General features: G+C 36.1%; 1 protein-coding gene across 8 annotated transcripts in view; it reads left to right on the forward strand.

The window, feature by feature from the left end:
• DCAF6 (DDB1 and CUL4 associated factor 6) overlaps positions 1 to 17,684 on the forward strand; it is a 91,624-nt gene that overhangs the window by 27,576 nt on the left and 46,364 nt on the right. For all 8 annotated transcript variants that reach the window (XM_069785462.1, XM_069785465.1, XM_069785466.1 and 5 more), the window contains exons 4-10: positions 2,471 to 2,656; positions 7,324 to 7,437; positions 8,469 to 8,604; positions 10,523 to 10,737; positions 13,302 to 13,395; positions 16,580 to 16,699; positions 16,930 to 17,175. In XM_069785462.1, the coding sequence (XP_069641563.1) occupies positions 2,471 to 2,656; positions 7,324 to 7,437; positions 8,469 to 8,604; positions 10,523 to 10,737; positions 13,302 to 13,395; positions 16,580 to 16,699; positions 16,930 to 17,175 (1,111 nt within the window). The remainder of the gene's footprint in view (positions 1 to 2,470; positions 2,657 to 7,323; positions 7,438 to 8,468; positions 8,605 to 10,522; positions 10,738 to 13,301; positions 13,396 to 16,579; positions 16,700 to 16,929; positions 17,176 to 17,684) is intronic.

The raw sequence follows: 17,684 nt of genomic DNA on the forward strand, positions 1-17,684 counted from the left end.
TTATTGTAAAGAGTTTCCATTTGGATATGGAACTTAAAGATTTCAGGTTTAAAGAAGGCAACAGAGTAGCTGCCAGAAATTCTACTTTCTTGGAGGAAAGTACTTATTGTTAGGGATGGAGCTTGTATGCAATCTTCTGGGATTGCTACATGAATTAGTAATCCCGTCCCAAAGATTTAATCTGCGCTTTTAAGAGGTGCAATTTGAATTCTTTAATTTGTTGCCTCTTCAATTGATTTTCTGTGTAATGTATTACTTAAGCAGTTGCAAAAGTTATGAGGATGTCTGAAGTACTGCAGCTAGTCAAGTACTTTGAAGAGTGTCTGAAATTCTTTGTTCACCCTCTCCCCCTTTTCCTTAGTCAGTAAGTATTTGTAGCCTGTTACATGTTGGTAGTAAAATGCTCCAATGGAGTAAGGTGGTGGTATTTTTTTACTCTGTGTAGCTAACGATAAGCCTATGAGGCTTGGTTGTGTAAGTTATGTTTTCTCATCTTTTTTGCTGCCTAGGCACCAACAACTTTTTATGCCTCTTTCTCCCCTCTCTAAGGCAGTATGATAACCAGAGTAGAAAAGCGTGTACAGTGCAAGCCAAGAAGGGCATGGAAAATCTTCTGCGTATAATAAATGCTGTAATACTTTAATACTTTTTATGGCAAAACTGTGCAACATAGTCAGGAAATTGAGGGGCTGGCAAGACGAGGTTGGCTCTGCCTGTGAGAAAACTCTTTCCTTTACTGATGATGTGCAGCTGTATATATTTCTGAATGCTGTTTCAGTTTACAGTGGAGGAGAAAAGAAAGGAGGGAAAGAAAAATCTCGGTTTTTCTAAGTTTGAGAGCAATCATTAAATGTAGATCTCCACATCTAAATTGAGATCTGCAGATCTGCAGGGAAAACTGAAGCAGAAAATTAGAATAAGTTAGCTATTGACTGCATGAAAAGCAAGCACATTAGGATGGGACTTGTGAGAAAAAGGGGGAAAAGTAAGAAACACATGTATTTTGGTGAGAGAAGGACCCTGTGCAGTAGAGCAAAGAGAAAAAAGTCTGCCTGCTTATATTCAGCAAGAAGGAGGAAGTGGTGGAGAACTGGCAAGATGGTAGAGAAGACCCTAGTTGCTTAGATTTTTTTTTAATTTTTTTTTATTTTTTTATTATGGAGATCAAACAGGATTTCTTGCCAGGACAAAAATACTTCTTTCATCATAGCAATAATGTAAAATCAGAGGTGGGATTGACAGATGACATCTTTAACTGTCATCTGAACGAGGGTACCTTATGGAGTTCTTGTTCTGAGTTGCTCCTTTGATGCCAAGTCTCTAAGTTCTTTTGGATGTCTGGGATTTGAATGTTTTCAGTAAAATGCAGAGATCTGAACAAATCTAAATGAAGAGGCAGATTTATTGAAATTAAATGTATGGATTATATCTCCTGATTTTGATAATTATTTTTTTTTAAATACTAAGCCTTGCGTATCTTTAATAATATGCAGATACACTGTTAAACTTTTTCTGTGTGAATTGTTTAAAAGGTGTGAAATAGCACTTGTGAAATATTAGGCATGAGCTATCACTGACAGAGCAACTTCATTTGCATAATGTTTTCTTTGATTAAGTTGGAAATTTGGAAGTAATTTTCATACTGTAAACAACTTAGTAAGTATCTTTTTCCTATCAGTAGTGGTGAAAATGCAGTTTGGTTTAAATGCTGCACATGGGAGAAAGGGTAAGAATAGAATGTTCACTAGTGCGCAGGAAAGCATACAGAGGGTTTTTTCAGTTTTGATAGACTAATAAGAAGTATGTTAGGAAATATGAAGAGTCATCACAAAGTGTTTAAAACCATCTGTGATGGTGAAGTAAATTATGTGCTTCTCTGTTGTACTGTAGATGAATGACATTCATTGAGACTTAAGTAAAGTCTTAGCTTATTGTCCTGTAATCATGTTCTTAAATGTTTGTTTATTTTTGACTGTTTTTAAAGCATCCTTTCTTATAAACTTCAATTCTCCTTTCTAAAGTGGGTTTATTTTAAGAATAGCATCAATTTTTAAAGTCTATAAAGTTGGCTTGGATTACAGTGCCTTGTTCTTCTTGACCCACGATATTCCAGATCTTCTAAATCTTTCCTCTCTGACATGCTGGCTGGCTGCGCTATCACCCTTGACTAATGTTTTACTTTGATAAACTTGATGTGATGTGTAACTAGCATTTTAAAAACAAAAGGTGGCAGTTGCATTCCAGTCCCTTCATTTTGCAGAATACTTAGTGTAAGTGCATAAGTGAATGTCTCTTGTGAACCTACTTTGGTCTTAGAAGAAATCTGGTGTAAAGACAACTTATCTGTTCTGTTGTATTAAACTGTAGGTTACTAGCAGCCTGTACATAACTGATGTTTTATAGTACCAGGGTGTGTGTTATTTTCCTATTCTTTGTTAACCTGATACAGCCTTCCTTCTTTCTTCCTTAGGTTTTAACAACCATTCGCTCAGGACACAGGGCCAATATTTTTAGTGCAAAATTCTTACCATGCACCAATGACAAACAGATTGTATCTTGTTCTGGAGATGGAGTCATTTTTTACACAAATGTTGAACAAGATGCGGAGACCAACAGACAATGCCAGTATACATGCCACTATGGAACTACCTATGAGGTACCTCACAAAAGTATATGATAATTTTAAGATAGGTGGAATACATATTTTCTTGTATTGTTGCCCAAGTTTTTAACCAGGCTGCTGAAAGCTTTATTTCAGTGAGAATTAAAGAACCTTCTGTCTAGCTTTCTTGAGTTTGGTGTTTGTTTTTTTTTCTTAGAGTAGGCTTTAAAAGAGAAATATGTTGTATCAATTAAATGGAGGACTTTCCAAAAGGTAGTGTTATTAGACCACTTTCTTTGCAAGCATAATAGCTGAATACACCTTCACTGAGGGAATCCTCTGCAGAGCAAAACTGATTTAAATTGTGCCGTGAATTTCTTTCTGAAGTAGGTTGGGGGTTGGGGGCAGGGGGTATGTTTTGCATTTTTATTTTTACCTTCTCCCTTCCACTCTGCCCCCCCCCCCCCAACCTTTCAGCAGTTTAATGCCTTTTACACAATTTAAATCCTTCTGAGAAATGCTTATTTCAGCGTGTGTGAATAGCTTAATCTGAAAAATCTATTTACAGTTTTAGGTAATTTCTCTATTTTGTATTCTAGTTAACTCTTTATGTATAAATTTAGAGCCAATGTTTGCAATCCTTCCTTGGAAGTTTTGTTCATATAAATAGGCAAGTGAAGAAGCAAAGTGTTACTTAAGTTAGGAAGATAATCAGATTTATTGATCTATCTATTTATTTTAATGGCAACAAAATCTGATGCTTGTAAAACTTACTGTGCTTAAATTAGCAGTATTTTTTCTATTTCCTTCTTAGGTTCCTTCTTAGGAACAAGTGTTCCAGGTCTTTTGATTATTTTTTTGCTTGATTGTTTTTTTAACAGTACCACAGTACACACACAGGGGAAAAAAAAAAAATCTCAAATCCATTGCTTTTTAACTATTTAGCTCAGGTTTCATAGCAAGTTTTTAAATCTCTTTGTAGGTTAAGTGAACAAAATATTTTAAAATCTCTGTTAAAAAAATTGGGGACTGTGAAATAAGAAAATGGCTGAAGTACTGCCAAAATTAATTTTTTATCATGTAGTAGAAGTATCCTTATGGTTATAATTACATGTGTTGCATTAAAGGTTTTTTTGAAAACACTTCCTGTCTGCAGGGTAACTTTGTAGGTCAGTCGAGTGAACCTCATGGTATTCACTCTTTTTCTGGGATTTGTGGTTTTGGTTTGGTTTGGTTTTGCCTGGGTTTAACACAAGACTATTTTCGGTTTTGCACAAGGTGGTTCTGTAGCCCAGGCTTGCATCGTCTGCTTTCATTTTTGAGATTTGTTTTGCTTGAGAAACTACTGTTTCCTTTAAATAGCATCAGTCCTTATGGCCCCAATCAGAAGCTTGAACTGCCTCAGTTCTCACTGAAGTTTACTATATATAGTATGCTAGTCTGTGGATTCTGCAAATTGATTGGATGTTCTCTGTATCTCAAGTGAAACCTGCCTTTTTATAAGAACATCTGGAGACTGAGATGGGTAGCTAGCTGTGAGTATTATAAAACATTTCTGAGCTTGAGAATAGGAGAATGGTTATGGATAGATACTGTGTTGAGGAGACACAAAGGTAGTGGTAGAAATATCATTAGAGCAGTGGGTTTGGGTGCATAAAGTTTGGGGCCATGGACTAGGCTGCTCAGAGTCTGCAAATAAAAGAGTTGGTGGCAGCATAAAAGTTATCATGAGAAGTCACTGTGACGGTCTTAAGCTTTGATCTGCCTGAGCTTGGGTTGACCAACAGTGTGGTTGATTACACGAAGTGACTGACACCAGGTGGTGCTGCAAAACAATGATTAAACTGGGAAAATTCAATGAAAGCAGTTACCAGTTGTGCTTGTGGGTCAGGAGTAGTAACGGAGTCTAGAACAAACACATCTAACCTGTAATATGAGATGCCAGTTGTCTCTTTGCAAGTTGTTGTTTGCCATCAGTAATGATGGTGTGCACATTGCAAGTTACTAAACCAGATGAGAAATATAAATTTGATAGGTACAACAAATTAAGCTTGTCAAAACAGACAATAAAGAGAGCCCAACAGTCTAGCAAATCAAGATGCAAGTTTTATTGTTGTCCATATAGAATGACTATAACTGAACAGTAACTGGTTGTACAGAATATAGTAGATTGCTTCAAAAACATTAGTTGAAGAGAGTATGGACATTTGACTGCTGTATTGCACAGTCAAAATAGTGTTATTGCAGAGGATTTTTATTCAGCAAATAATGTTAACAAGGGAGGTATCTTTTATAAAGACTAAATTCTGTTACTGTGTCTCAAACCTGATATTTGAACATTAAATGCATGTAGTAGTATTATTATGTGGCATAGACCTTTTTTTAAGCCTTGGAATATGAAAGTATAATAGAGTAAATAGCAGGGTTTTTTAAGCAAATGGCTGAGATACAGCTTCAGCTTCTGAAATAACGCAACTTCTGTCACTGAGAGGTTTCTGGAGTGGGAAAATCATTTCAAAATATCATGACGTTACTGCCCAGCTGTATGTAACCACATCATCGTAATAAATATAGAACTTTGACTCATTGGATTCTCTGAATAACAAAAGCTAACATCATCTGCCCCTGAGGTACTAATTCTAAATTTGAATGTGGCTTGAATTTATACTGCGCTTTAAACTTGGAGTTTGTGACAGTTCAAGACGTTACGGAAACATCCATTGAAACAGAGGAATGTGGAAATTTGTGTAGATTATTACGAACTGTGAGACTATTGGACAATTGTTTTTAATTCTGGGGGTGAATAGAATAAGTGGAGAGGGAGAGAGAAGTTCTTGAAACAAGTTTCTGGAGAACTTGTTGTTTATATAAGGCCATTACAAGTTTATTTTTACTCAGCCAAATGCTTTTCTCTATTGCCATTCATGTTAATTGCATTTCAGAAAGAGAATGTACTTTTATGGACAACTCTTACCTTCATATTTTCAATACACTAAAGTGAGCATATAGCTATATATTTTTGAAGTTAAATAGAAAAGGATTTTTTTAATTAGTAAAAAAGGATTTTATATATATAAAATGTGTACTTGTTGAACTTAAATATAGTAACAATGCCTCTTAATTACTGGAGCCTGCTCTTCTCAATTTCTCTGTTTTAGTGCTTATAAAGTTACTTAGTATGTTTTTAAACACCACGCATAAAAATTGGCATATGCGAGTGGAGGTATGTATTGCACTATTACACATATGTTGTGAAATAGTATCAGTGTGAACAAAACCAAAATACAGCTACTAGAAATAAGAGCTTGCTGTGTTATACCACGTTCAGCAACATTCTTGGAACAAAGTAAATGTTTTCAATGCAAGCTCTGCTTCAAAGTACAGCAAAAATGCTGGAAGGATTTAGTGTATTGAAGAACAATTGCTGGCTTTTATAACCACACTAATAACATTAATTTGAAAGTGTAGTGAAAAACACTCTTTTCCATATATTACACTATCATATTGAAGAATAGTGGTCATAGCTCAGAAGTTTATTGTTCCATTGTTATTGAAACCTTGGCTTTGTTCTGTCTGTTAAACTTCTTGTTTGTCAGCAGTAAGATTTGGCACAGCATGCATTGTCTCAGTTAACATACTGATCATTACAAGAAGAAATGCTGAATTCTGCAGAGATTACATTAGCAATCCCCGTTTAGGTAGAGAGATTTACAGATAGGTTACTATCTGTAATCCATAGGTTACTTTTACTAAGAGTTGGGCAGGGTGGAGAATAAATTGTCACACACAAGTGTTAAAGAATCACTCATTTGCTCTGTGTTGAATTAGTGTATTATCCTATTATTGATTTTTGTAGCTTTATAAATTTCTATGAAGTTACTGATAGTAGCAGTAGTGTAGGAAAAGAAAAATACTGCTAGTTTCTACAACATTCTCTGTTTTGCATTTAAGCGATAGTGTGTAGAAACATGATGTTTCATGTGCGTTCATTAACCTGTGGAATTCAACTTTAACATTATGGTTGCTTGCCTTTTTATTTTGTCTTAAGGAGGCCTTCTTGAGTGAAGCCATATATGTGAGACTCCATCTGAGTCTTCCCTAGTGTGAGTAGGGCTGAGGTCAGAAAAATGGTGCAATACAGTGCTCTCCTAAAAAAAAAATTAAAAAAAAAAAAAAAAATGCTGTGAGGGGGTAGGTTAGTAACAGCCTTTAATGCATAGTTGCTTCAGGGGACTATTTTTAATGTAAAGGAATAGCCCAAGGGGAATAAAAGCCATCTAGCATATTCATGTCATTCAGACTTCTGAGGGTTTTGTTTGTTATTGTCTTCTATTACTTGATAGAAAAAAACCTGAGCTGCTGTTGAATTATTGCAGCAAATCGATTACTTATCTGCAAACTGATTGCAGTAAATGTATGTTACTTATTAAAAGGTAATAGAAATAACTGTAAGCTTTGACCTATAAATATTTAATCTTATGTGACATTCCACAGTTTATTTTAACTTCAGTAATTCGAGCCTTTTCTTGAAAAGGAAGAAACATCAGCAGTTTTTCAGTTTTCCTCTATTTCAATAGAAAGCTTGACTTGAGTAGTAATTACTTCAGTCTTTACTGCTGTTCAGAATGTTGATGCTTTCATTTTCAAAGTAATGGTATTTCTGGAAGTATTAATACTGTTGTTTTTCTGTTTGTTTGGTGTTTTTTTTTTTTTTTGAGCAGATTATGACAGTACCAAATGATCCCTATACTTTCCTCTCTTGTGGTGAAGATGGCACTGTAAGATGGTTTGATACTCGAATCAAAACAAGTTGCACAAAGGAAGATTGTAAAGATGTAAGAGTGAAATCTTTTAATAAAGATGACCTAAATGTAGAGCTGTACATCATACAAACATAGGATATGAATTCTGGTAAGGCTTTTAGAAATAATGGATTTCAGGGTCGTTGGTGGAGATGACAACATGTTTCCCAAGAAACAAAAAAAGTTTGGGGAGTCTTTTTTTCTTTTCTTTTTTTTTTTTTTTTTAAATTTATTTCATTTTAATAACTCCATTGGCACCTTCTAGTTTATGAACTTTGGTGTGAGGCTTCAGATTTGGTAGAAAAGATTCTATGTTTACATTAGTTACTATAGAGTGCAGAGTTGGAGGCAAAAAATGAGTCTGGAAAATAATCTGCAGCCCTGTGTTCTTGAGCATCCTTTGTTCCTCCATAAGAAAAGATTTGGTAATGAATTGTACTAGATCAAATTAGTCACTGGTAGTATTCCCTAGAAGGTAAGGTATTGGTGGTGTCCACTGTGTTTTGCATTTCAGAAACAGTCTTAATATTGAATTGGCGAAAAACTGACACCAAAGTATGTATCACTGCTCTTGATTCATTTTATTCTGCTTTGTGCATATTTACTAGTTCTAGGGGTTTCTTTCTTTCTTTTTCTCTATCCAATTATCTGCCCGTAGATGTAATCTATTCTGTTCCTTTAAATTAATTTAGACTGTTTCTGCGTATTTGGTGCTCTTCTGACTCAACAGTGTCTATGTTTGCATAGCAAAATCCAAGGTGCAAGCTAGTTTATAAATCTGTATTTGTTATGCTTACCTGTTCTTAAATGTTTGTTCCTGTGGCTTGTTTTGGTTTGTTTGTTTTCTTTTCTAGTTGATCTTGTGCTGTATTTCTTTCTCTGATAGTTTTCCTTCTCTGCAGTGGCTTTTCTGTTTGACATATTTACAATCTATCTTCACAGGGCCAGACCTAGTTTTCTCAAAACCTCCATGACTAATGGACCTGTGTCCTGAAGTAAAAAATAGAATTATACTTCAAATGTTCAGAGCTATTATTTGAATGCTGTGTTTTTGTTTGTTCCAGGATATTTTAATAAACTGTCGGCGTGCTGCCACTTCTGTTGCTATCTGTCCACCAATCCCATACTATCTGGCTGTGGGTTGTTCTGATAGCTCAGTAAGAATATATGATCGGCGAATGCTTGGTACAAGAGCAACAGGTAGGAACCATACCTTACAGTAAGCTCTTCCAACCATTTGCAGTTCCAATTTCAAGTTATTTTTTTCAAAATAGATGATGAATGACTGAAGTGTAATACTGAATGAAGTGTAGCTTTCTTCTGAGAACTATGCTTTGTAATAATAAAGTCATTTCACTCTAATATTTGCTAATACAGAAATCTTCAAGTAAGTAAACTTAATCTCTTCATCCATCTTAGAATATGTTGTATACTGAATGCAGAAAAAGACATTTTGTAATGTCTCTTCTTTTGTCTTGAAACATGTGATTCCAAGATCCAAAAAGCTAGCGATTGCAGCCTGCAGTGGTCTACCCGAATTTTAATTAAGTTCTTATCTTCTTGTACTCTGCCATGCTGGAATGTGTTGCTTTTTATGGGAAGGGATCTTATGAACTCTAGAATGTCATGTGATAGGCTTACCTTTGCAGTAGCTGTTGCGATGTCTAACATAATTTCACTGAAAAGCTACAGATCCTTCAGGTGAAAGCTGGCGTGCTTCAGATGCTTACTTAAGAATTTTATAAAAAAAAATCTCCAGTGACAACCAAAAGTGTTACATAGTTGTAATGTATCTCTTTCTTGTAAGGTATGACCAGCATGTGTTTAGACACATACGAATTAATATGCAGCTGTGCATACACATTCATGCAAGTAATCAGTGCCACAAAATCTGTCATTTCTTGCAGCATTTTCCTGTTGGTGATTGTGATGGAGGAGAAAGGAAACAGTAGAGATCGCTCAAACATAAAAATACCCCACTCATCATGCTAATGTACTTATAAGATCTCTCCCTTTCATCACAGTGGCCAGCAAAATTCTATGAGAACTGCCAGAGGAACAGATTATGGGGGGGTTGATTAAAAGGTACTATGTACCTGCACTTGTCTTGTAACAATATAGGAATAAGATGAATTCAGGTATGCAGGCCTATAAAGTAAAGGAGAGAAAAGACAAAATCTTGAAGACTCTAATTTTTCTGGATATATTGGTATAGTGTTCTGTTGTTTGTTTGGGAGGGGGTGGGGAGGTGGTTTTGGGGGGTTTGTGTTGTTTTTTTTTTTTAAGGGGTGAGGTATTCTATAACTAGTGAGCAAACTATTGATTTTCATTTAAAACTTTCTGTTTCAGTCCTTATGTAATGTGAGATAATAAACTCTGAACTTGTCTGTGGTCAAGGACAGACTGTTGCACACATTAAGCCACAACAGATATGCCATGCGGTAAACACTTACATGGCAGACTATGAGGTTTTGGAACAGTCTGTTTTTCTCAGTGTTACATTTTCTTATAAGTAACTTTTATCTTATCACAAATTTGTAATTCTAGAATTTCATATTCTTTTAGCGTGTGGAGTGGAAGTGAGTTGTCAGGGAAGCATGATAAGTGCAACGTATTGTATAGTTCTGCAGTTTCAAAGTGACAGTACTATTATGTCTCCAAGAAGAAAAACTAGTATTTTTTTTTAAACATTTTCCGTAGAAGACAGGAGATGTATGTCCTAAATTTCAAAGTTTCATATAATGAATTCGTTTCTAATTTGTGTGTAGATACAAAGTTGCATTATTATTGTGTAAATGCTCTTAGGTTTCAAAATTTGCATTTGTACTACATTTTACAGATAGTATCCACACACCTTCGTGTGATGGGTATGTGATATATGAATATATATGTGTGTGTTTTCATCTTTTTTTAAAAAAATGTACATAGCCTTTGTAAAGAAATATAAAATACTAGTAACATCTGATATGTCACTATTCAGATCCAACTTAATGCAGAAGCTACAGGATACTTAGCTTTTCTCTGATCATCTTTTGTTAGATGTTAAATAAGGAGTATATTGAAGCTTTTGAATATTTGCAATAGTAAATGTGTCATTTCTTTCTTCCCGCCCCCATAGGGAATTATGCTGGTAGAGGCACTGTTGGAATGGTGGCACGGTTTGTTCCTCCTCATCTCAATAACAAATCCTGCAGAGTAACATCTCTATGTTATAGTGAAGATGGTCAAGAGATCCTTGTTAGCTACTCCTCAGATTACATATACTTGTTTGATCCCAAGGATGACACAGCACGAGAACTTAAAGTTCCTTCTGCTGAAGAGAGACGGGAAGAGGCAAGTGATTAAGATGACCTGTTTTCATGGTTTTTGGTTGTTTTTTTTTTTTCTTATGGCACACTTATATCAGTTGTATTTCTGTTTAATTTAAATTAATGTTGCTGTTCATAGATTGAGATGTTGACAAGTAGATTGTGTTACAAAATTTGCATATTTACAATATATTTCTTTATATATTTACAGTATTTTGTCACTCTGGTTTCCCTCTCCTAAAGATGAGAAAGCATGAACCTTGGGTTATAAGACTAGCAAGGGTGGCAGGTCATTCTTGTAATTGAAGTGTGTTCTGTGTTATTTTCCATGCCACCAAAAGGAGGCATTATTCCTTGAAATCAAGTATAAATACTCTTTGTTAAAAGTTATCATTTAATGACAGAGATGAGGGGGTACAACATGTTTAGATTGAGGAGGTGAGCCGCTACTACTGAGAAGTATTAAAAGTTTCAGCAGTGTAACCAAAACACAAGCAGTTGTTTGTTATCAGCTCAGCTACAATGACATTGACCATTCCAATCTAAATTTTCTGATCAATATAAAACAAATCTCTTTAACTACAGTGAAGTTATGTCTCTCCCCCTCCCCCTGCGCTCCCTCAACCAGCCGTTCCTTTTTTTCCCCGGCATGCTCACCGTTTCACAAGTTCCTCTGTATCCCAAGGTCATTACCTTTAGTCTGAGACAGGGGCCTCAAGGGACTTTACAATGAGTTGTTAGCATACTGCTGTTTTCACTGGAAGGATGGGTGTGATGATAACAATGGAGATTTCTTCCTCCTCTGTGCTGGCAGAAACATGATGTTGATGTTTTCTTCCCTCTTTTTCTTAAGAGTCTGTTTGAAGGCTATATGTTTTGAAACATGTACATGATGTGTTTTCTTTTAGTTTGCCAATATAGCATGGTTGTTCTTTGTCCTTGTTATTACCCCTAAAACAGTGTTGCTTGGGTCCAACCTTTGTAGTATAGTTAACAGCCAACGGTGAGTGAGAAGGTGTCTCTGGTATCCTCCTGTGTCCACACATGCTGTCAGCCCATACCAGTACTACTTCATGCTGCATCAGTATCCTATGGTCATAAGTAGTTCTTTCTTGCACAGCTTAACTGGTTGGCATTCCTGCATGTATCAAAACTGTTAACAAGAGGTTGTACACCATGCATCTATGCAAATCTAAGCAAAACTAAAGCAAATTAGGTGATAATCACCTGGTCACTAGGCAGTTGCTGTTGTAGCTAAATGAGCTAAAAAAGCTCCAAGCAACTCCAAGCTCCAAGTCCAGACAAAGCCTGACAAGTGTGAGGCTTGTGTTAGCTTCACATTAAGCCTGTGGCCTCTTATTAGCAATGATCATGCTGTATTTACTGGGTCACAGGCTGCTATTACTAGTACAAACATTATTGATCAGAAGAGGGTGTAGATTCGTAGGAATTCATAGGACTGAGGAACAATGTCCAGCTGAGTTACGCTGTTACCTCACTAAGGCAGGAGAAAGCAAAGAGGAACCCAGAAAAACTGTGATGAACAAATGGTTCTGCACTTTTCCCTTTCTTCTGTCTAATGTTAATCTGATGTGAAGTAATTTGGTGGAGAGTTGACTGCCCAGTTACTATAGAGAGAGAAGATTTTGACCACCTGTTAATAACAGATCCTATGTATCCTTTTCTTTTGTAGGCATGGAATATGTCCTATAATCTTTTCTTGCTGGATGATTTTACTTAAATGCTATTTTTATTTCAGCCTGGCTATAAGTTGTATGGAGTAGAAGGAACGTAAAGCTTTCTTCCTGAATCTGCTGGCTCCTGAAAGTTAACACTTTAATATGCTTTCACTGCAGGGGTTTTGCATTTAATTTAAAATTGTCAGCACAACTATTTACTTTTTAAGCCAGAAATATCTAGCCAATAGATTTAATTTCAAGCTCTGAACTGTCTTTCTGCATGTTCAAAGCACTAGCTGTTTCTTTTCCAGTTGCTGAAAGTAACACTACCTATATAGTACTTGTTTTTATACTTCCTGCTGCAAAAAACCTTGTGTTATAAAAATTTAAAAACCCCACAGCTTAAAAAAATAAACTAAAGTTTATTTTCATAAAATTTCTTTGTTTTGTTAATGTCTGATTGTTTTTTCATTTTGCTTAATTGCAAATCCACATTTCATTAAACTGAAGCTGCTGTGTGTAGTTTTTAACATGAAGAAGTGAATATTTTTGCAGAATTCAGGCTGAATTCTGGAAAACTTGAATTATTACCGTTCAGTATGGAAAGCCTCAACACAAAGTTAGTATTGCATAAGATAAAAGCTGCATTAGTTCTGGGAGTCATTGATTTAGACTGTTGAACTTCTGCATAGCTAAAACTCTTGTATTCTATTGATACTGTGTTGTACTTATTCATAGTTGATCTGAACATATGGCTGACATTCAATTCTTTTGTGACATGCAATATTTCCATTTTATTAAGTTACATAAATTTGTGTTTATATTTAGACTTAGAATGCTGTACTGTCCAACATAAATAGTTTTGTAATGCGGGGGGGTTTGTGGTTTGGTTGGTTTTTTTTATTTCTAGTTACGGCAACCTCCTGTTAAACGTTTGCGGCTAAGAGGAGACTGGTCGGATACTGGACCAAGAGCAAGGCCTGAGAGTGAACGAGAAAGAGATGGTAAAGTGTTTGCAGCTGGGGGTGGTGGTGGTTGTCTTTGCTTGTGTGTTTTGTTTTGGCTGGGTTTTAGTTGGGGTTTTTTTTGTTTCATTTTGGTTTGGGTTTTATTTTCCTATTTTTCTTAAGTATTCCTGAAATACAAAGTGCTTCAGATTAAACTGTCCATGTTTTAAGAATCGGCCAAGTCTTAAGATGGTTTTCTTAGAATTTAAGACAGAACTGCTGTTCTACAGTGATTTTTAAAAATGTCTAAACTGAAAATATTCTTACCAGAAGAATTATGTTTCTTCAGTTAGGCTGATGTAAATCAAGGAGAGCTTACTTCATTGTCATTGGTCATGTAGTAACATAAATACGTATTTCCCTTTTTGTGGTCAAGCGTCATATGCAGTCAAAGCTACAAATGAAATGCTCTGTAATGGTTACATGAGGGGACTGGAATTCAAAGCAGTAGGATTCTACTATTGTATCTTTCACTTTTTTTATAAAACATGTAGTAACTAAATTTTTATACTTAAATTTTCACGTTTCTAATATATTACTCAATTACTTGAGGTTTCAGTAGGTAGAGCATTTCCAAAGCTATGCTTTAGTGTCAGAAAATGAGATGTGAAAGCAGGGCAGAGGATGCTTTGTCACTCATCTTACTCTTCATCTAATGATGTGTTTCTGTTTATATCTGACAGGTTGTGGGGGTACAAGTATTTGTTCTACTTCCCTTAAATCTGTCTCCCTTTTTTGCCTACCATTTCCCTTTCCAGACTTTCTGTGTTGGTTTTCTCATCTTCCTGACTCCACAAACTAGAATAGAAGCGTCTAGCTGATCAGACTAATGGTCCATGTAGAGTAGGATTCTGTATCTGACACAGGCAATAGGAGATGCTCTTTAGGGAAAGAACATGAGCCTGTCCTTTTACCTTAGTCTGTTGCCTTTGTTGCTCCCCCAGTGTTCAGAATTACCGTATTAGAAACTTTACAGGGTACGTTCCCATCTGTTCTTTTAGACTCTGCATATGGTTCTATTGCCTATGAGTTTCTGTAATCCTTTTTTGAACCTGTTGGTAATATCTCCTATGGCAAAAAATTCCAGAAGTTCAGTGCCCACTGTGTAAAGGAAGACTTTCTTTCCTTTCTTTTAAATTGCTCCCTTAGTTTCATCATGTGCCTTCTTATTCTAATACCACAGGATTTGATTATTAACAGTTTTACATTCTGCTTATTTGGTGCTTTCATTCCACAGACCGCATTTGTATACCTCCTCATATTAGGGACACTTTTGCTATCATCTTTGTTGCAGGTCTTCCCAATTAAAGTTAGTGGCAGCTTTGCCTTTGCACAAAGTTACTTTTTATTTACATTGAAGATACTTAGCTGAAAAACAATGTCCTTCTAGCTGTCATTTCCCTACCAATTAAATCTGCTGGGGAGAAGAATAAAGCCTGAGAAAAGGAATCCTCCAGTATAGACACTGGCTAGATTTTTATTTTCTCAAAACAAAGCTTCAGGATCTGTACTGTGCATTATTTGATACAACTGTATAGTGACTGAGAGAGAATAGCTGTGTTGCATTAGTTAGGCATGTGGTGACCTGTGACTTATTTTTCTGTTAACTGTTCATTATTCTGTCTTCCCATCATTAACCACCTATTGTCTGTTTTCTTCAGCTGTTGCATTCTACTTTTTGTGTTCTAAGCTTCTGAGGCCAGAGCTCCTCTGCCTGGGGTACAGGAGGGGAATGAGGGATCCCAGGGGAGGGTCAGAGACCTGCAGTGTGGAAATGAGGATAGACAAGGGCATTTGGGTCAGACTCTGGGGCATTGTTTTGGGAGGGTGGTGGGTTGGTGTGTTCCTCTTCCCTTATCCATTCCCAGCAATGTCTTCTAAACTCAAGCAAATAATGTAAAAGCAAGGTCTAGTGATGATATATTCAAGCTATATCCTAGCAGCGAAGACTATATGCAGTCCTGAAAGATAATCAGTTGCTCCAGTCATTTGATTAGTCTTTTGGCTTTTATAACATCTGTGCAGGTAGCAGCACTGATGTTTGAGAGGCGTATTATCACTGCATGTTCTTCCCAAGTACACTCCAGAATCTTTTAGTGTTAGCTTTTGTATGCAAGGTAGTAAAATATTTTTCACGTATGTATTTTGATAAGTAATTGTACTTCACAAGGATTCTATTTCTTAAGCTCCTCAAGTACAAAACTTTTCCAAAAGTTGCTTAAACACAGCATACTTCCAAAGTGGTTAAGGGGCCAGCATAAGCTCTTACTTCAGTATGAGTGGAATGGCCCAGTCCAGTGGAATGATCTTGTATTGGAAGATGCCAATGTGTAAAAACAAACAAACAAACAAAAACCCCAAAACCACACACCACCCCCCCAAAAAAAACCCCAAGACCAAAACCCAACAAACAAAACCAAAACCAAACCCCCAAAAATGAACCCCCCAAAACCCCAACCAACCAACAAAGAACCAAACTCCCCCCAAAAACCCCCAACCACTTAACCCGCCCCCAAACAAACAAAACCCTCAAAACCAAACAAAAAACCCCCAAACATTTCACAGAATACAAAAAACAGTTAAAGATTCAAATATTCCATTTCAGCCCTTTACAAATTGAATTTTTTCTGTCGTCTTTTTTGAAACAAATTTTGTTTCATATGTAATAAAACCAGAAATAAAATGAGAAGAAAATGTTTTGAGTTATGTTGAAAGAAAGTATGTTGAAGATTTTGCTGTAAGTCATGCAGAAGCCTTTTGGAAATGTTAAAAACATTATGTGCTAATTTTGTGCTAGTCTTTTTGCTCTTTCATTGTTTAATGATAAAATTGGTTATTTTATAATTAGCTGGAAAAACATAAAAATCTAGGCTTTCTTAACTTATTTAACTGGCATTTAAAACAATGACATAAATTTCACAATGTCGTGTGTACAAAAGCTCTGCATAATTGTAAAACAGAGAAGGAGGAAGGACTGTTGGTTTTTATGTGGTGCCATGTTCAGCTGGCAATTCTTGCTAGACTAGTGCTGAAAAAAGGAGATGGTTCAGGGGATTGCTAGTTATATACCTTACAGTGCGGGGTGGGGGGGGGGGGGGCGGTTATGAAAGAAAAAATGGGGGGGAAAATGAACGCTTTTGTAAACTTGTAGATAAAACTTTCAGCTTTACTTGTTTTACAGGGGAGCAAAGTCCTAATGTCTCTCTAATGCAAAGGATGTCAGACATGCTGTCAAGATGGTTTGAAGAAGCTAGTGAAGTTGCACAAAGCAATCGAGGACGAGGAAGATCACGGTCCAGAGGTGATTTCCTTCTTTTCAAGAATAATAATTACAATAGAAATACGTTTATACTGGGTGTACAGGCCTTGAATATCAGCATTTTTGGGGTGTAAACTAAGAAATTTTTAGTGCACTCTGAAGAACTGAGCACACTTGTTTGCCATATGAATGGTAATGCAAAGGGATCTTTAGAGACAGACTAAGTTTACCTTTGGGCTCTTGTTTTTCTTGCTTTTTTTATTTAATCAAAGGTGGGACTAATCGGACAGATGCTCCTGCTACTAGTAACGTGCCACCTAGTACAGAATCAGAAACTGCAATGGAAGTAGATGGTTCTGAACAACTTCCATCATCATCATCTTCTACAATGTCAGCCCAAGCTCCTTCAACATCATCTTCAACAGAAAGTCCCCCTTCAACTTCGTTATTGTCCTCTCCTGATAATGAACAAAGGCCTTCTTTAGGGGCCTCAGCTCAACCTGTACTCCATCAGTCTGGTGAGAAGAAATCCATCTTGTCATTGTTTATGAAAAATGCTTTCATTGAGAAACAGTTTTATTTTAGGATATTTTGAGTAATTGATCGCAATCTGTTTTCCTTCTTGCACATCCTTAATGAGACTAGGTATTTTATAGTTATCAACTGACTGCAGCTGTGGTTTAAACAAAGAGTAAAACCATCAACTGTCTAAGTCTGTCTGAAGAAAGAATCTCAAAGGGAATAACCAGTATTGTCTTTTGAAGTAGAAGTAAAAAATTATTGCTTGTTTTTTCTAAACTTATTATTCTCTTCATGGAGTATAAATAACACCATGCCTTCTTCAGCTGTGATTTGGCTGTAGCAGCATCAGTGCAATGAATAGCAGAACCTATTCCTGTTATAATCAGAGGAAGTAGAAAATGTCTCCTTCAGCAGGAATCTACATCCTCAACATTTCAGAGTCAGCAATGTTATGTTTTTTTTGCTTCTCAAAACTGTCCACATAGACAGGGCTTACCTCACGTGA

This window comes from Haliaeetus albicilla, chromosome 6 (assembly GCF_947461875.1).
Source record: "Haliaeetus albicilla chromosome 6, bHalAlb1.1, whole genome shotgun sequence".
Taxonomy (NCBI): domain Eukaryota; kingdom Metazoa; phylum Chordata; class Aves; order Accipitriformes; family Accipitridae; genus Haliaeetus; species Haliaeetus albicilla.